This window comes from Chiloscyllium plagiosum, unplaced genomic scaffold (assembly GCF_037043375.1).
Source record: "Chiloscyllium plagiosum isolate Xiang-an unplaced genomic scaffold, Cpla_swu_hap1 HiC_scaffold_35, whole genome shotgun sequence".
Classification (NCBI taxonomy): Eukaryota; Metazoa; Chordata; class Chondrichthyes; order Orectolobiformes; family Hemiscylliidae; genus Chiloscyllium; species Chiloscyllium plagiosum.
In genome coordinates, this window is record NW_028270173.1 from 4,364,193 (window position 1) to 4,384,261 (window position 20,069).

General features: G+C 50.7%; 1 protein-coding gene across 1 annotated transcript in view; it reads right to left on the reverse strand.

Annotated features, from left to right (window-relative positions):
* Positions 1-8,305: 8,305 nt before the first annotated feature.
* The window catches only part of LOC122545325 (tapasin-like), a 51,668-nt gene continuing 39,904 nt past the window's right edge, over positions 8,306-20,069 (reverse strand). Inside the window, exons 7-9 of the mRNA XM_087979126.1 lie at positions 18,208-18,251; positions 16,924-16,978; positions 8,306-10,634 (exon numbers count right to left, since the gene is read on the reverse strand). Of these exons, the coding sequence (XP_087835252.1) occupies positions 16,964-16,978; positions 18,208-18,251 (59 nt within the window). The 3' untranslated portion in view covers positions 8,306-10,634; positions 16,924-16,963. The remainder of the gene's footprint in view (positions 10,635-16,923; positions 16,979-18,207; positions 18,252-20,069) is intronic.

Consider the following 20,069-nt stretch of genomic DNA (forward strand, 5'->3'; position numbering starts at 1 on the left):
GTGGGGACCTGATGGGGAGGGTATTGTTCTGTATGAGGTGGTTGGTGAGGGACTGATTAATATTATAGTGTTGTGTGGGGACCTGATGGGGAGGGTATTGCTCTGTATGAGGGTGGTTGGTGAGGGACTGATTAATATTATAGTGTTGTGTGGGGACCTGATGGGGAGGGTATTGTTCTGTATGAGATGGTTGGTGAGGGACTGATTAATATTATAGTGTTGTGTGGGGACCTGATGGGGAGGGTATTGTTCTGTATGAGGTGGTTGGTGAGGGACTGATTAATATTATAGTGTTGTGTGGGGACCTGATGGGGAGGGTATTGCTCTGTATGAGGGTGGTTGGTGAGGGACTGATTAATATTATAGTGTTGTGTGGGGACCTGATGGGGAGGGTATTGTTCTGTATGAGATGGTTGGTGAGGGACTGATTAATATTATAGTGTGTGGGGACCTGATGGGGAGGGTATTGTTCTGTATGAGGTGGTTGGTGAGGGACTGATTAATATTATAGTGTTGTGTGGGGCCTGATGGGGAGGGTATTGTTCTGTGTGAGGTGGTTGGTGAGGGACTGATTAATATTATAGTGTTGTGTGGGGCCTGATGGGGAGGGTATTGTTCTGTATGAGGTGGTTGGTGAGGGACTGATTAATATTATAGTGTTGTGTGGGGACCTGATGGGGAGGGTATTGTTCTGTATGAGGTGGTTGGTGAGGGACTGATTAATATTATAGTGTTGTGTGAGGACCTGATGGGGAGGGTATTGTTCTGTATGAGGTGGTTGGTGAGGGACTGATTAATATTATAGTGTTGTGTGGGGACCTGATGGGGGAAACAGTATATGTAGCAAGGACTGATAAGGTGTGGAACCACTGTAACTGGTTTGAAATGGTTGTTTTTAAATTTGAATACTACAGAACCAAGGTGTTCCGAATGGAACTATGTTATAGTAAATAACAAGTTAGCAAAGGGTTATTAATGAATGAAAGTGAACCAGTATTAATCAATAAAGCGAGCTGTAGAGTGAGTTAATAAAGATAGCTGATAACACAGTACTGCCAGATAATATCATTAGATTCCCTACAGTATGGAAAGAGGCCCTTCAGCCCAACAAGTCCACACTGACCCCCCCCAAAGAGTAACCCACCCAGACCTATTTCCCTCTGACTAATGCACCTAGCACTGTGGGCAATTTAGCATGGCTAGTTCACCTGCTCTGCACACCTTTGGACTGTGGGAGGAAACCGGAGCACCCGGAGGAAACCCACGCAGACACGGGGAGAATGTGCAAACTCCACACAAAGCCGTCCAAGGCTGGAATCAAGCCTGGGTCCCCGCTGCTGTGAGGCAGCAGTGCTACCCACCCCATAACATAACAAGTGATATATAACATAAGGGATGGAGAGAAAGAAACTGACGCAGCAGTGAACCTGCACAGTTACTGCCTTTTCTGATTGAATTCATGTATCGCTGGATATAAAAATGAGCTAAGGGGCAACTTTTTCACGCAGAGGGTGGTACATGTGTGGAATGAGCCGCCAGAGGATGTGGTGGAGGCTGGTACAATTGCAACATTTAAGAGGCATCTGGATGGGTATATGAATGGGAAGGGTTTGGAGGGATATGGGCCGGGCGCTGGCAGGTGGGACGAGATTGGGTTGGGATATCTGGTCGGCATGGATGGGTTGGGCTGAAGGGTCTGTTTCCCTGCTGTACATCTCGATGACGGGTTGGGTAGAAGGGTCTGTTTCCGTGCTGTACATCTCTGTGGCTCTGTGGTCAGTATGGAGGGGTTGGGCCGAAGGGTCTGTTTCCGTGCTGTACAGCTCTGTAACTCCATGGTCAGTATGGAGGGGTTGGGCCGAAGGGTCTGTTTCCGTGCTGTACAGCTCTGTGACTCTATGGTCAGTATGGAGGGGTTGGGCCGAAGGGTCTGTTTCCGTGCTGTACAGCTCTGTGACTCTATGGTCAGTATGGAGGGGTTGGGCCGAAGGGTCTGTTCCCGTGCTGTACAGCTCTGTGACTCTATGGTCAGTATGGAGGGGTTGGGCCGAAGGGTCTGTTCCCGTGCTGTACAGCTCTGTAACTCCATGGTCAGTATGGAGGGGTTGGGCCGAAGGGTCTGTTCCCGTGCTGTACAGCTCTGTAACTCTATGTAATCAGACAAGCAGCTTTGCTGCCTCTTGTAGATTCTAAAGAACTACTCAGTCTAGCATTAGTGGGTTAGATTACATTAGATTCCCTACGTTATGGAAACAGGCCCTTCAGCCCAACAAGTCCACACCAACCCAGACCCATTCCCCCACATTTACCCCTGACTAATGTACAGCTTAGCATGGCCAATTCACCTGACCTGCACATGTTTGGACTGTGGGAGGAAACCGGAGCACCCGGAGGAAACCCACGCAGACACGGGGAGAACGTGCAAACTCCACACAGACAATCTGTCTGCCTGAGGGTGGGATTGAACCTGGCGTTGTGAGGGAGCAGTGCTAACCACTGAGCCTCCGGGCTGCCCTCAATGATGTAAGACCACATCCAGAAACGAAAGCAGGTCATCAGTCTAAATCCAATTTCTAGAAACTAGTCTTTTCAATACAATTAGAGCTGGGGGTAATGGCAGGAACTTTGAGTGGTTTTTATTTGATATGGACTACCATTGGGATGAAGTTACAACTGTATTCAGTCTGGTTATCTCATCATTTCCAGTTTGGGTATAAAACTGTTCAAGTTAACTGTGTCCCAACTGTAAACACAAGGAGCTTTGTAGAGGTGCCATCAGACTTAGCTTCCCATGGTTAGGGCACACTGACTCAGTTACCAACAGGATTTGGGAAAAGGATTAAATTTCTGATGGTTTGATATCAGGGATTTCCCTGTCGGATCAACTGGATTTAATCTGTTTGAACTGATGTATGATTGTGAGGTTAGAGTTTCTTCAACATCAGTGAGGGGGATGTGACTGAACAAAAAAGCCACATCCTCAACCAAACCAGAAATAACTGGAGAAACTCAGAAAGTCTGGCAACATCAGTGGAGAGAAAGCAGAACCGATATTTTGGGTGACTGTAGCTAGGAAAAGGTGGTATTTATCCTGGGAATTGGAGGTGGGAAGTGAGCGATGGGTGGAGATTTACTCCCGAGAGAGAGAGAGAGCACAAACAGTGAGCAGGCAGACAAAGGGGTGAGTTGGGGAGAATTGAGAAGCTGCTAATGGGGCTGTCAGGGGGTGAGAATGGTCTGGCTATGCCCATGTGATCACAAGGCCCTGGGGTGTGAGGGCAGGTAAAGGGCATGGGTAAAAGGTCATGCTCAGATCCTAATATTACTGACAGGAGCCCCCAGTGTGTTAGAGAGCAGACCAAACCCCCCCACCCCTCCCCCCTCAAATGGAAATGACCCCAACCTTCACCTTATTTAAAGGTATTTGTAAGGTGCTGTGTTCCAGATGTCATTCGATTGGTTACACCACTCGGCTTTAAGCAAAACAAACTTTATTCTTACTCTATATTTCAAATACAATAAACCCACAATTGGTATAACTTTATTGTAAAAATTAACAGAATAATGGGTTATTTAACTCCAGAACAGTAACTTCCAATATCTATGAACACACCCTTGGAAAAGGCAAATTCATTTAAATGGATTTTCTCCCATTCTCTCACGATGCTAACAGGAGTGAACACAGGCAGGGGGTTCCTGATGACTGGGCAGTGCAGACCTGGAGGGGGTGGTCACAGCTGAAGGAAGCACAGTGGGCCGTGTCAGACTGAGCTGAGGAGGAATGTCCTCCCCCAGAGAGTGGGGAGTCTGTAGGATTCACCCCCCGCCCCCCCCGACACACACACAGATGGTGGGGAGGGGGAGACAAAACATGGAATGATTCCAAGAAGGAGGTGGATATAGCTCTTAAGGTGAAAGGGATCAAGGGATATGGGGGAAGGGTGGGATTGGGATGTTGAGCTCAGTTATCAGTCATGATTGTATTGGATAGCAGAGCTCAAAGGGTTGAGTGGCAACCACCTGCTCCTGTCTTCTATGTTTCTAGATGAGGCAGGTTGATTGAATTATACAGCTTTAATCACAGGGTGGGTCAGACTCGAGGGGCTGAATGGCCTTTCCTGGTGCGATTGTCAGAAACAGGTAGTGGGGAGAGATTCAAACAACAGCTGAAGATGCAAGTCCATGCCTGATCAATTCATGTGGAAAGGCCTGATCAACTACTCAGGCAGCACCTGAGAAGGACAAGGGGCAGCAGATCCATGGGAACCCCACCCCCTGCAAGTTCCCCTCCGAGCCCCTCCCCATCCCGACTTGGAAATATATCGGCCGTTCCTTCAGTGGGGCTGGGTCCCAATCCTGGAATTCCCTCCCTAAGGGACATTGTGGGTCTACCCACAGCACATGGACTGCAGCTTCTCAAGGGGGGGGGCAACTAGGGACAGGGGCAGTAAATACAGCTCACCCCCACCTTCTCAAGGGGGGGGTAACTAGGGACAGGGGCAGTAAATGCAGCTCACCCCCACCTTCTCAAGGGGGGCAACTAGGGACAGGGGCAGTAAATGCAGCTCACCCCCACCTTCTCAAGGGGGGGGGGTAACTAGGGACAGGGGCAGTAAATGCAGCTCATCCCCACCTCCTCAAGGGGGGCAACTAGGGACAGGGGCAGTAAATACAGCTCACCCCCACCTTCTCAAGGGGGACAACTAGGGACAGGGGCAGTAAATGCAGCTCCCCCCCACCTTCTCAAGGGGGGGGGGGTAACTAGGGACAGGGGCAGTAAATGCTGGGCCCAGGCAGAGGCAGCCACATCCGGTGAGTGAATTGAAAAGACGTTGGTAAGAGTCCAAAGCAGAACCTGGTTGTCCGTGCTGAAGGAGCTCCTCATCTCTCTGACTGTCGTGGCAAGAAGGGATCTTGAGGAAGAGGGGAGATGACACTGCAATACATGAAGATTCTCTCTCATTCTCTCCCTCTCTCTCTCTCTCTGACTCAATGACCTTAACCTCGGTGTAAGGGTTAATCGTCCTGCACTCTGACCTGAGCAGTCAGGCAGTACATTGAATGCTCTTCCTCCTGATGTTGGGACTTGATCAGTTTGTTCAACTAACCCAAAGCCTGTGTCTGTGTGGGTTTCCTCCCACAGTCCATGGATTGTGCAGGTTAGAGTGGATCAGCCATGGGAAATTGTCCCATAGTGCCCAGGGATGTGTAGGTTAGGGTGGATCAGCCATGGGAAATTGTCCCATAGTGCCCAGGGATGTGTAGGTTAGGGTGGATTGGCCATGGGAAATTGTCCCATAGTGTCCCAGGGATGTGCAGGTTAGGGTGGATTGGCCATGGGAAATTGTCCCATAGTGTCCCAGGGATGTGCAGGTTAGGGTGGATTGGCCATGGGAAATTGTCCCATAGTGCCCAGGGATGTGTAGGTTAGGGTGGATTGGCCATGGGAAATTGTCCCATAGTGCCCAGGGATGTGTAAGTTAGGGTGGATTGGCCATGGGAAATTGTCCCATAGTGTCCCATGGATGTGCAGGTTAGGGTGGATTGGCCATGGGAAATTGTCCCATAGTGTCCCAGGGATGTGCAGGTTAGGGTGGATTGGCCATGGGAAATTGTCCCATAGTGCCCAGGGATGTGTAGGTTAGGGTGGATTGGCCATGGGAAATTGTCCCATAGTGCCCAGGGATGTGTAAGTTAGGGTGGATTGGCCGTGGGAAATTGTCCCATAGTGTCCAGGGATGTGCAGGTTAGGGTGGATTGGCCATGGGAAATTGTCCCATAGTGCCCGGGGATGTGCAGGTTAGGGCGGATTGGCCGTGGGAAATTGTCCCATAGTGTCCAGGGATGTGCCGTTAGAGTGGATTGGCCATGGGAAATTGTCCCATCGTGCCCAGGGATGTGTAAGTTAGGGTGGATTGGCCATGGGAAATTGTCCCATATTGCCCTGGGATGTGTAGGTTAGGGCGGATTGGCCGTGGGAAATTGTCCCATAGTGCCCAGGGATGTGCAGGTTAGGGCGGATTGGCCATGGGAAATTGTCCCATATTGCCCTGGGATGTGCAGGTTAGGGCGGATTGGCCATGGGAAATTGTCCCATAGTGCCCAGGGATGTGTAAATTAGGGTGGATTAGCCATAGGAAATTGTCCCATAGTGCCCAGGGATGTGCAGGTTAGGGTGGATTGGCCGTGGGAAATTGTCCCATAGTGCCCAGGGATGTGTAGGTTAGGGTGGATTGGCCATGGGAAATTGTCCCATAGTGCCCAGGGATGTGCCGTTCGGGTGGATTAGCCATGGGAAATTGTCCCATAGTGCCCAGGGATGTGTAAATTAGGGTGGATTAGCCATGGGAAATTGTCCCATAGTGCCCAGGGATGTACAGGTTAGGGTGGATTAGCCATGGGAAATTGTCCCATAGTGCCCAGGGATGTGTAAGTTAGGGTGGATTAGCCATGGGAAATTGTCCCATAGTGCCCAGGGATGTGTAAGTTAGGGTGGATTAGCCATGGGAAATTGTCCCATAGTGCCCAGGGATGTACAGGTTAGGGTGGATTAGCCATGGGAAATTGTCCCATAGTGCCCAGGGATGTGTAAGTTAGGGTGGATTAGCCATGGGAAATTGTCCCATAGTGCCCAGGGATGTGCAGGTTAGGGTGGATTGGCCATGGGAAATTGTCCCATAGTGCCCAGGGATGTACAGGTTAGGGTGGATTGGCCATGGGAAATTGTCCCATAGTGCCCAGGGATGTGCAGGTTAGGGTGGATTGGCCATGGGAAATTGTCCCATAGTGCCCAGGGATGTGCAGGTTAGGGTGGATTGGCCATGGGAAATTGTCCCATAGTGCCCAGGGATGTGCAGGTCAGGGTGGATTGGCCATGGGAAATTGTCCCATAGTGTCCACGGATGTGCAGGTTAGGGTGGATTGGCCATGGGAAATTGTCCCATAGAGCCCAGGGATGTACAGGTTAGGGTGGATTAGCCATATGAAATGCAGCGTTATAGGGATAGGGCAGGGGAATGGGTCTGGGTGGGATGCTCTTCGGAGCCACATTGTGGACTCGATGGGCTGAATAGACTGTAAGAATTCTATGATTGTGAACAGTTTGTAAAACATGACAATTCAAAAGAGATGGAGAAACATCATGGGGTTGTTACAGTACAAAAGGTGGCCATTCAGCCCACCATTCCTGCACTGGTTCTATCCCCCAGGGCCCAATCTCCTGCCCTTCCCACCCTTATCCCTGCCCCCCATTTCTCTCCTCTGTCCCTCTGGAATGCCTCAGTTGAACCTGCCTCCCCCCCCTCCATTCCCAGGCAGTACATTCCACACCCTCACTACCCACTGGGTGAGAAACTCTCTCCCTCACTTCACCCTCCCTCCATTTGTACATCCCTTTAAATCTACCCCCCTCTCGATCCTGTTCCTTTTCCGAGTGGGAACAGCTTCTCCCTCTCTCCTCTGTCCAGGCCCTCTCCCCACTCGGGATTTTGAAAACCTCTCTCAGATCTCCCTCTCCGAGGCGCCTTCTCTCCCAGAGAGAACATTCCCAACCTCTTCAATCTCTCCTCATCGCTGACCTTCCCCCATCCCTGGATCCGTTCTTGTAAATCGCTCCTGCCCTCTCTCCGACGCGTTCCCCATCTTTCCGATAATGTGGGGCCCACACCTGGACACAGTACTCCAGCTGGGGTCTAACAAGGGGCTGGGACACGTTCAGCATCAGCCCCTTGCTCTTGGACTCTGTGGCCCTGTTAATAAACCCGAGGACACTGTGTGCTTTATTCACTGCCCCCTCTACCTGTCCCACCACCTTCAATGATTGGTGCACATTTACCCCCAGCTCCCCCTGCTCCTGCCCCACCCCCTGTAGAATGTCCCCCCCTCCCTTTTATATTGACTCTCAATGCCCTTCCCACCAAAGTGCATTCCCTCCCACTTCCCTGCACTGAGCCCCATCTGCCCCCCCCTCTCCCCCTCCACTCCCCCCAACTTGTCAATGTCCTTTCAGAGTCCAGCACTGACCCCCTCATGTTTTACAATCCTCCCCTAGTCTGGTGTCAGCTGCAAACTTGGGAATTGTCCCCCCAGCACAGCAAGATCCCGCTCACTGAAATCTCATAAGCACCTATCCAAGATTTCTCTGTACTCCCACCTCCCCACCTCCAAAAACATCCTGCCTTGTTCTGAACAAAGATAATACTGTCGGACGCCTACGGTAACTTTCTCCCTCCCTGACCTCGGTCAGGGGTGAAATGCCGTTGAAATCTATCGTCAGGTGGCCTCCTGCAGATCATGAGACACAGACTGAGGAGGAATGAAAACTTTAATTCCAAATAAAGCAGACTTGCTCATTGGTGTACGCGATTGAAAACTACACAGGCAACTTTTCCAAACAAATCCGTCGAGAGACGGACACAAAGGGAAATAGATGGCAAAGGATTCGGAAATAATCAGGAAACTGTCAAAGGCTTCAACAGGTAAGCGTCCCTGAACTGGCTACTCACTAGGCCTTGAAATTCAACACAACAATTAAACTCCTTTCTCAGATTGGACGGTGGGAGGTGAACAAAATGCAATCACAATTCAAACTTATAATGGGGTTTGTGGATGGCCCAAACCTTCAGGGGAACACAAACTGAGGGGACATTTTGGTGAAAGGTAACAGCAGTGTGTACCATCTACAAGATACCCTGCAGAAACTCCCCAAACATCCCCTCCCTCCACCCCCCGACGCTCAGTAACAGCAGTGTGTACCATCTACAAGGTACCCTGCAGAAACTCCCCAAACATCCCCTCCCTCCACCCCCCGACGCTCAGTAACAGCAGTGTGTACCATCTACAAGGTACCCTGCAGAAACTCCCCAAACATCCCCTCCCTCCACCCTCCGACGCTCAGTAACAACAGTGTGTACCATCTACAAGGTACCCTGCAGAAACTCACCAAACATCCCCTCCCACCACCCCCCGACACTCAGTAACAGCAGTGTGTACCATCGACAAGATACCCTGCAGAAACTCACCAAAGACCTTCAGGCAGCACCTTCCAACCCCACAGCCACTTCCATCCAGAAGGACAAGGGGCAGCAGGTCCATGGGAACCCCACCCCCTGCAAGTTCCCCTCCGAGCCCCTCCCCATCCTGACTTGGAAATATATCGGCCGTTCCTTCAGTGTGGTTGGGTCCCAATCCTGGAATTCCCTCCCTAAGGGACATTGTGGGTCTACCCACAGCACATGGACTGCAGCGGTTCAAGAAGGCAGCTCACCCCCACCTTCTCAAGGGAGGGGCAACTAGGGACAGGGGCAGTAAATGCAGCTCACCCCCACCTTCTCAAGGGGGGGCAACTAGGGACAGGGGCAGTAAATGCAGCTCACCCCCACCTTCTCAAGGGGGGGATAACTAGGGACAGGGGCAATAAATGCTGGGCCCAGTCATCGACACATGCATCCTACGAGTGAATAAAGAGAAAATGACCATCTTAAACTGTAGAAAGCAAGGAGAGAACTGAAATAGTTTGAAAAGGGGGAGATTATGACAGCAGTGGGAGAAAGGGACTGCGTGGATACGTTCAAAAACAACTGTTGTCAATGTTCAGCTGTAGAAAGGGGAAACACTGGGGGCAAAGGGCACTGTACCCCCCACCTAGAGGGGGGAGGCCAACGTTGAGATGGACAGAGCTGCTTTGGGATCTGGGTACTAACAGCCGTGACCCAGAAGAAGAGAACCGTAGGCTGTCTGTCTTTCTCCACGACACGTGACAGACTTCGACCTGTGGTTTGAATGACTTCAGAATGCAGCTACCTGACCTGCTCTGACGTGGAACAGTACACAGTGTCCTGCTGTTAGGGAGAGGGTCTGGAGAGGCCAGTGCTCCCTTCCCATTATCCTCTCTCCTAGCCACACAAAGGGGGATTCCATAAGGCAGGTCCCAAGGTCACAAAACGACCCACAATCCAAAGATGAAGGGGATAGAGTGCTCGTAGATAACCACATCTTACCAAGGCCCTGAACAGCACGATTACCATTAGCGCAGTGTCCTTAAAATAGTTTTCCCTGAGTTCACTTGAAAGAACCAAAGTCATCCCACTGTGTGTTTATACAGAGTCTCCATCATATGCACATCTTCCTGCTGTACATTTACAGTGTCTCTGTAACAGATCTCAGGGCAACATTCCCACTGTATGTTTACAGAGTCTCTATAACATAGAGATCACAGGGTGATATTCCCACTGTGTGTTTACCATGTCTCTATAATATAAACCGAGATCTCAGGGCAATATTCCATTGTAGGTTTACAGTCTCACTAGAATGTACAGAAATGTTTCCTTCCCAACAGAGTGTTTTCAAAGCAGAGGAGAAAGAGAGTGACTACTGAGGCCCCCCCACCCCCGAGTGATTTTTAACCAGTAATTTCAACCTTCAATGCAAATTTCAGATAACTATTTACACGATCTGTTCAGAAACTGCCGAACATGTCTACCAAGCTGCTCGCAAAAGCACGCGGATTTAAAAAAAACACACACAAAACGAAACAGGAAAAACTTGGAGTGCAGCTGCATCACCGAAAATCAGCTGGTCAGACCTGAGAGGGTCAGCTGAACCCCCTCCCTTCTCTCCGCCCATCACTGATTCATCTAAAACAGAAATAAAAACAGTTTAGCCCAAGAACCACTACCACAAGTTTCACAGAGAAATCTGCAGACTGTAATCATCACTCTTGGGAAAAGAAATGATCATTTGTTCCAACAAAGCCTGAGGCAGACTGGAGGATGAGCATCTCATTTTAGAATCAGCCACCTTACAGCATTCCCCACCAGCCAGGGGTTGTATCTTGCCCTTAGTCACAGTTTGGGGTTTCATATTTTAGCTGTTTCGTTATTCACAAATTGTTCAATCAGGTCTGCAGCCAAAGTCTTGGGAAGCAGAGGTGGAGAGGGTGGACAGTGTCAACTTCCTCCGAGTGACAATAACTGACAGCCTGTCCTGGGTTACCCGTGTAGATGTTAAGAAGGCACAACGCCTCTTCTTCCTCAGGACGACCCAGGGACTTCAGCATGATCCATACGGCCCCTCACCAACTCCGACAGATGCCCCATTGGGAGGGTACTGTCCGGGTGTGTTACAGTCTGGTACGGCAACTGCTCTGTCCAGGGACTGTGAGAAACGACAGAGGGTGGTGTGCACAGCCCAGACCACCACAGGAGCTAACCTTCCCTCCACAGACAGCTCACTGCTGGGGAAAGGCTGTCAACATCATCAAAGACCCCTCCCACCCCAGGAATGCTCTCCTCCCTGTTCCTTCAGACAGAAGGTACAGAACTTCGAACACATGCACCAGCAGGTTCAGCAACAGCCATTATTACACTGATTAATTTCAAAACAAACGTGGATCCTGCTTTAGTGCACCTCCCGTGCGGTGTAACCCTGTCCCCCCGGCTCTGTCCCAGCACCCGATCATCTGTACGGCCCCGTTTCTATGATCTGCCTGTCCCCCTGGCTCTGTCCCAGCACCCGATCATCTGTACGGCCCCGTTTCTATGATCTGCCTGTCCCCCCTGGCTCTGTCCTCGCACCCGATCATCTGTACGGCCATGTTTCTATGATCTGCCTGTACCCCTGGCTCTGTCCCAGCACCCGATCATCTGTACGGCCATGTTTCTATGACCTGCCTGTCCCCCTGGCTCTGTCCCAGCACCCGGTCATCTGTACGGCCTCGTTTGTATGACCTGCCTGTCCCCCCGGCTCTGTCCCAGCACCCGATCATCTGTACGGCCCCGTTTCTATGATCTGCCTGTCCCCCTGGCTCTGTCCCAGCACCCGATCATCTGTATGGCCCCGTTTCTATGACCTGCCTGTACCCCTGGCTCTGTCCCAGCACCCGGTCATCTGTACGGCCACGTTTCTATGATCTGCCTGTCCCCCTGGCTCTGTCCCAGCACCCGATCATCTGTATGGCCCCGTTTCTATGACCTGCCTGTACCCCTGGCTCTGTCCCAGCACCCGATCATCTGTACGGCCATGTTTCTATGACCTGCCTGTACCCCGGCTCTGTCCCATCACCCGATCATCTGTACGGCCCCGTTTCTATGACCTGCCTGTCCCCCTGGCTCTATCCCAGCACCCGATCATCTGTACGGCCCCGTTTCTATGATCTGCCTGTCCCCCTGGCTCTGTCCCAGCACCCGATCATCTGTACGGCCATGTTTCTATGACCTGCCTGTACCCCTGGCTCTGTCCCAGCACCCGATCACCTGTATGGCCGCGTTTCTATGACCTGCCTGTCCCCCTGGCTCTGTCCCAGCACCCGATCATCTGTACGGCCATGTTTCTATGACCTGCCTGTCCCCCTGGCTCTGTCCCAGCACCCGATCATCTGTACGGCCCTGTTTCTATGATCTGCCTGTCCCCCTGGCTCTGTCCCAGCACCCGATCATCTGTACGGCCCTGTTTCTATGACCTGCCTGTATCCCTGGCTCAGTCCCAGCACCCGATCATCTGTACGGCCCCGTTTCTATGACCTGCCTGTACCCCTGGCTCTGTCCCAGCACCCGATCATCTGTACGGCCATGTTTCTATGATCTGCCTGTCCCCCTGGCTCTGTCCCAGCACCCGATCACCTGTACGGCCGCGTTTCTATGACCTGCCTGTATCCCTGGCTCTGTCCCAGCACCCGATCATCTGTACGGCCCCGTTTCTATGACCTGCCTGTCCCCCTGGCTCTGTCCCAGCACCCGATCATCTGTACGGCCATGTTTCTATGACCTGCCTGTCCCCCTGGCTCTGTCCCAGCACCCGATCATCTGTACGGCCCCGTTTCTATGATCTGCCTGTCTCCTGGCTCTGTCCCAGCACCCGATCATCTGTACGGCCCCGTTTCTATGACCTGCCTGTATCCCTGGCTCTGTCCCAGCACCCGATCATCTGTACAGCCCCGTTTCTATGATCTGCCTGTCCCCCTGGCTCTGTCCCAGCACCCGAACATCTGCACGGCCATGTTTCTATGACCTGCCTGTACCCCCGGCTCTGTCCCAGCACCCGATCATCTGTACGGCCATGTTTCTATGGTCTGCCTGTACCCCTGGCTCTGTCCCAGCACCCGATCATCTGTACGGCCCCGTTTCTATGATCTGCCTGTACCCCTGGCTCTGTCCCAGCACCCGATCATCTGTACGGCCATGTTTCTATGACCTGCCTGTACCCCTGGCTCTGTCCCAGCACCCGATCACCTGTACGGCCCCGTTTCTATGACCTGCCTGTACCCCTGGCTCTGTCCCAGCACCCGATCATCTGTACGGCCTCGTTTGTATGATCTGCCTGTATCCCTGGCTCTGTCCCAGCACCCGATCATCTGTATGGCCTCGGTTCAATGACCTGCCTGTACCCCCGGCTCTGTCCCAGCACCCGATCATCTGTATGGCCTCGGTTCAATGACCTGCCTGTACCCCAGCTCTGTCCCATCACCCGATCATCTGTACGGCCTCGTTTCTATGATCTGCCTGTACCCCTGGCTCTGTCCCAGCACCCGATCATCTGTATGGCCTCGGTTCAATGACCTGCCTGTACCCCGGCTCTGTCCCAGCACCCGATCATCTGTATGGCCTCGTTTCTATGATCTGTCTGTACCCCTGGCTCTGTCCCAGCACCCGATCATCTGTATGGCCTCGTTTCTATGATCTGCCTGTCCCCCTGGCTCTGTCCCAGCACCCGATCATCTGTATGGCCGCGTTTCTATGATCTGCCTGTACCCCTGGCTCTGTCCCAGCACCCGACCATCTGTATGGCCCCGTTTCTATGATCTGCCTGTACTGCTCGCAAAACACAACTTTTCCCTGTACTTAGGTAAACGTGACTACAGTAAATCTCTCCTCAGCACAGTCAATAGACAATAGGTGCAGGAGGAGGCCATTCATTATGCACCACCATTCATTATGATCATGGCTGATCATCCTTAATCAGTATCCTGTTCCTGCCTTATCTCCATAACCCTTGATTCCACTATCCTTGAGAGCTCTATCCAACTCTTCCTTGAAAGTATCCAGAGACTGGGCCTCCACTGCCCTCTGGGGCAGAGCATTCCACACAGCCACCACTCTCTGGGTGAAGAAGTTTCTCCTCATCTCTGTCCTAAATGGCCTACCCCGTATCTTTAAGCTGTGTCCTCTGGTTCAGGACTCACCCATCAGTGGAAACATGTTTCCTACTGCCAGTGTCCAATCCTTTAATAATCTTATACGTCTCAATCAGATCCCCTCTCAGTCTTCTAAACTCAAGGGTATACAAGCCCAGTCGCTCCAGTCTTTCAGTGTAAGGTAATCCTGCCATTCCAGGAATTGACCTCGTGAACCTACGCTGCACTCCCTCAATAGCCAGAATGTCTTTCCTCAAATTTAGAGACCAAAACTGCACACAATATTCCAGGTGTGGTCTCACTAGGGCCCTGTACAGCTGCAGAAGAACCTCTTTACTTCTATACACAATTCCTCTTGTTATGAAGGCCAGCATGCTATTAGCCTTCTTCACTACCTGCTGTACCTGCATGCTTGCCTTCACTGACTGGTGCACAAGAACACCCAGATCTCTCTGTACTGCCCCTTTACATAAATTGATTCCATTTAGGTAGTAATCAGCCTTCCTGTTCTTGCCACCAAAGTGGATAACCATACATTTATCCACATTAAACTGCATCTGCCATGCATCTGCCCACTCACCTAACCTGTCCAGGTCACCCTGTAATCTCCTAACATCCTCCTCATATTTCACCCTGCCACCCAGCTTAGTATCATCAGCAAATTTGCTAATGTTATTGCTGATACCATCTTCTATATCATTAATATATATTGTAAAAATCTGCGGTCCCAGCATTGTTCCCTGCGGTACCCCACTGGTCACTGCCTGCCATTCCGAAATGGAATCGTTTATCACTACTCTTTGTTTCCTATCAGCCAACCAACTTTCAATCCAAGTTAGTACTTTGCCCCCAATACCATGCGCCCTAATTTTGCTCACTAACCTCCTATGTGGGACTTTATCAAAAGCTTTCTGAAAGTCCAGGTACACTACATCTACTGGATCTCCCTCGTCCATCTTCAGAGTTACATCCTCAAAAAATTCCAGAAGATTAGTCAAGCATGATTTCCCCTTCATAAATCCATGCTGACTCTGTCCTATCCTGTTACTACTATCCTGATGTGCCGTAATTTCATCCTTTATAATTGACTCCAGCATCTTTCCCACCACTGAGGTCAGACTAACTGGTCTGTAATTTCCTGCTTTCTCTCTCCCACCTATCTTAAAAAATGGTACAACATTAGCCACCCTCCAATCCGCAGGAACTGATCCTGAATCTATTGAACTCTGGAAAATAATCACCAGTGCATCCAGGATTTCCCGAGCCACCTCCTTCAGTATCCTGGGATGCAGACCATCAGGCCCCGGAGACTTATTATCCTTCAGACCTAACAGTCTCTCCAACACCAATTCCTGGCAAATATAAATTCCCTTAAGTTCAGGTCCTTCAGCCACTGTTACCTCAGGGAGATTGCTTGTGTCTTCCCCAGTGAACACAGATCTGAAGTACTAATTCAATTCTTCTGCCATCTCTTTGTTCCCCATAATATATTCCCCTGTTTCTGTCTTCAAGGGCCCAATTTTAATCTTAACCATTTTTTGGCCTTTCACATACCTAAAAAAGCTTTTACTATCCTCCTTTATATTATTGGCCAGTTTACCTTTGTACCTCATTTTTTCTCTGCATATTTCCTTCTTAGTAATCCTCTCTGTTCTTTAAAAGCTTCCCAGTCCTCCGTTTTCCCACTTATCTTTGCTATGTTATACTGTTTCTCTTTTAACTTTATATGTTTCTTAACTTCCCTCATCAGCCACAGTCGCCCATGCCTCCTCCTGGGATCTTTCTTCCTTTTTGGAATGAACTGATCCTGCAACTTCTGCATTATACACAGAAATATCCGCCATTGTTCCTCCACGGTCATCCCTGCTAAGGTATTGCACCATTGAACTTTGGCCAGCTCCTCCCTCTTAGCTCCCTTTATTTAACAGAAGTACTGTCACTTCCGATTGTACCCTCTCCCTCTCAAATTGCAGATTGAAGCTTATTGTATTATGGTCACTACTTCCCAATGGCTCCTTCACTTCGAGGTCTCTGACCAATTCTGGTTCGTTGCACAATACCAGATCCAGAATTGCCTTCTCCCTGGTCGGCTCCAGCACCAGATGTTCTAAGAATCCATCTCGGAGGCACTCCACAAAGTCTCTTTGAGGTCCAATATCATCCTGATTCTCCCAGTCTACCTGCATGTTAAAATCCCCCATAACAACTGCAGTAACATCTTTGTGACAGGCCAATTTCAGCTCCTGATTCAACTTACATCCGACATCCAGACTACTGTTTGGGGGCCTGTAGATAACTCCCATGAGGGTCTTTTTACCCTTAGTATTTCTCAGCTCTATCCATACTGACTCTACATCTCCTGATTCCAGGACCTCCTGCGCAAGGGACTGAATATCATCCCTTACCAACAGGGCCACCCCACCCCCTCTGCCCATCAGTCTGTCCTTACGATAGCACGTGTAGCCTTGAATATTCATTTCCCAGGCCCTGTCCACTTGAAGCCACATCTCAGTTATCCCCACAACATCGTATCTGCCAATTTCCAAATGAGCCTCAAGCTCATCCATCTTATTTCTGATGCTTTGTGCATTCATGTATAATATTTTTAATTTGTTACTCCCCTCACCCTTCCGATCAATCCCTATTTCACTCAACCTTACGGCATGATCCTTTTTTGAGTTTTCTGCTCAGTAGCATTGTCTCCCTCTCTCTGTTCAGTATCAGTGGTGCCCTCAGTGGGGGCAGCACAGCACTCACTAACAGGAACTGTGGTTAAAGCTCCCTTTTATACATACCGACAGTTCGTCAGCGCCTCTCTGACGGCAGCCTGGATGTTTAGTTACTTTTCACCTGGAAGAGAGGATGAGGAAGGTGCAGTGAGTAATGATGTGAGAGATTGGACAGGAACACTCCCTGCCTATCCCTCTCCCTGTCCCAATCCAGTGGACCTCAGTCTCAGTGTGACACAGATAACCACAAGTGTTTACCTCCTGTAGCATCTCCAGGTCCCCCCCCCCGTCTCTCACTGTCTGCCCCATTCACCCCTGGCACATGGGCAGCACGGGGTGCGGTGGGGTTAGGATTTATTGTCCTACCCACTGCTGGCTCCACCCCCATTAACCAGCAGGAATAATTCCCATTAACCAGCAGGAATAACCCAATCAACCAGCAGGCATAGCCCCATTCACCAACAGGAATAGCCCCCATTAACCAGCAGGAATATCTCCCCTAACCAGCAGGAATTGCCCCCATAAACCAGCAGGAATAACCCCCATTAACCAGCAAGGATAGCTTCCATTAACTAGCAGGAATAACCCCCATTAACCAGCAGGAATACCTCCAATTAACCAGCCCTCATTAACCATCAGGAATAGCCCCCATTAACCAGCAGGAATACCTCCAATTAACCAGCCCTCATTAACCATCAGGGATAGCTCCCATTAACCAGCAGGGATAGCTCCCATTAACCAGCAGGAATATCCCCCATTAACCAGCAGGAATATCTCCCATTAACCAGCAGGAATTGCCCCCATAAACCAGCAGGAATAGCTCCCATTAACCAGTAGGAATCGTCTCCATTAACCAGTAGGAATAGCTCTGACCATTAACCAGCAGGAATGGACCCTATTAACTAGCAGGAAGATCCCCCATTAACCAGCAGGAATTGCCCCCATTAACCAGCAGGAATAATCCCCATTAACCAACAGGAATAACCCCCATTAACCAGCAGGAATCACCCAAATTAACCAGCAGGAATATCCCCCATTAACCAGCAGGAATCGCCCCCATTAACCAGCAGGAATCACCCGCATTAATCAGCAGGAATATCCCCCATTAACCAGCAGGAATAATCCCCATTAACCAGCAGGAATATCACCCATTAACCAGCCAGAATATCCCCCATTAACCAGCAGGAATATCCCCATTAACCAGCAGGGATAGCTCCCATTAACCAGCAGGAATATCCCCATTAACCAGCAGGGATTGCCTTTGTTCTCCCTCCATTCAGAGCTGGAAGTTGCTTTGAGGTTAATCTCTATGACCTTTGCCCTGAGTCAGCGTGACCCTCAGCTGTTTACCTTTTCTGCTGGTCCTCCTTCTGTTCCAAACAGCAGACCGTAAACTGCAAAAACAAACACATAATGGCCATGTGTACACTCTCCAACCAATAACCAGCAGGAAGAGACCCCATTAACCAGCAGGGATAGACCCCATTAACCAGCAGGGATAGAACCCCATTAACCAGCAGGAAGAGACCCCATTAACCAGCAGGGATAGAACCCCATTAACCAGCAGGAAGAGACCCCCATTAACCAGCAGGAATAGACCCCATTAACCAGCAGGGATAGAACCCCATTAACCAGCAGGAAGAGACCCCATTAACCAGCAGGGATAGAACCCCATTAACCAGCAGGAAGAGACCCCCATTAACCAGCAGGGATAGGACCCCATTAACCAGCAGGAAGAGACCCCACCAACCAGCAGGGATAGACCCCCATTGACCAGCAGGAAGAGACCCCATTAACCAGCAGGGATAGACCCCCATTAACCAGCAGGAAGAGACCCCATTAACCAGCAGGAAGAGACCCCATTAACCTGCAGGGATAGACCCCATTAACCAGCAGGAAGAGACCCCATTAACCAGCAGGGATAGACCCCATTAACCAGCAGGGATAGAACCCCATTAACCAGCAGGACGAGACCCCATTAACCAGCAGGAAGAGACCCCACCAACCAGCAGGGATAGACCCCCATTAACCAGCAGGAAGAGACCCCATTAACCAGCAGGAAGAGACCCCCATTAACCAGCAGTGATAGACCCCATCAACCAGCAGGGATAGACCCCCATTAACCAGCAGGAAGTGACCCCATTAACCAGCAGGGATAGACCTCCATTAACCAGCAGGAATAGACTCCGTTAACCAGCAGGGATAGACCCCCATTAACCAGCAGGAATAGACCCCATTAACCAGCAGGAAGAGACCCCATTAACCAGCAGGGATAGACCCCCATTAACCAGCAGGAATATCCCTCAATAACCAGCAGGAATAACCCCCATTAACCAGCAGGAATATCCCCCATTAACCAGCAGAAATTGCCCCAATTAACCAGCAGGAATATCCCCCATTAGCCATCAGGAATAGACCGCATTAACCAGCAGGAATAACCACCATTAACCAGCAGGAATAGACCCCATTTACCAGCAGGATAGGGAGGGGGGGTATTGGGGAGGTGGCTACAGAAATAGGGAGAGGGTTTAGTGGCTGGAGGGGGTAGAAAGATACGGAGGGGTGTGGGGGGGGGTATAGAGATACGGAGGGGTGTAGGGGAGTATAGAGATACAGAGGGGTGTGGGGGGTATAGAGATAGGGAGGGTGTGGGGGGGTATAGAGATAGGGAGGGGTGTGGGGGGGTATAGAGATACGGAGGGGTGTGGGGGGGTATAGAGATACGGAGGGGTGTGGGGGAGTATAGAGATACGGAGGGGTGTGGGGGGTATAGAGATACGGAGGGGTGTGGGGGGTATAGAGATACGGAGGGGTGTAGGGGGGGTATAGAGATACGGAGGGGTGTAGGGGGGTATAGAGATACGGAGGGGTGTAGGGGGGTATAGAGATACGGAGGGCTGTGGGGGTGTATAGAGATACGGAGGGGTGTAGGGGGGTATAGAGATACGGAGGGGTCTGGGGGGTATAGAGATACGGAGGGTGTAGGGGGGTATAGAGATACGGAGGGGTGTGGGGGGGTATAGAGATACGCAGGGTGTAGGGGGGTATAGAGATACGGAGGAGTGTAGGGGGGGTATAGAGATACAGAGGAGTGTGGGGGGGTATAGAGATACAGAGGAGTGTGGGGGGGTATAGAGATACGGAGGGGTGTGGGGGTGTATAGAGATACGGAGGGGTGTGGGGGGGTATAGAGATACAGAGGGGTGTGGGGG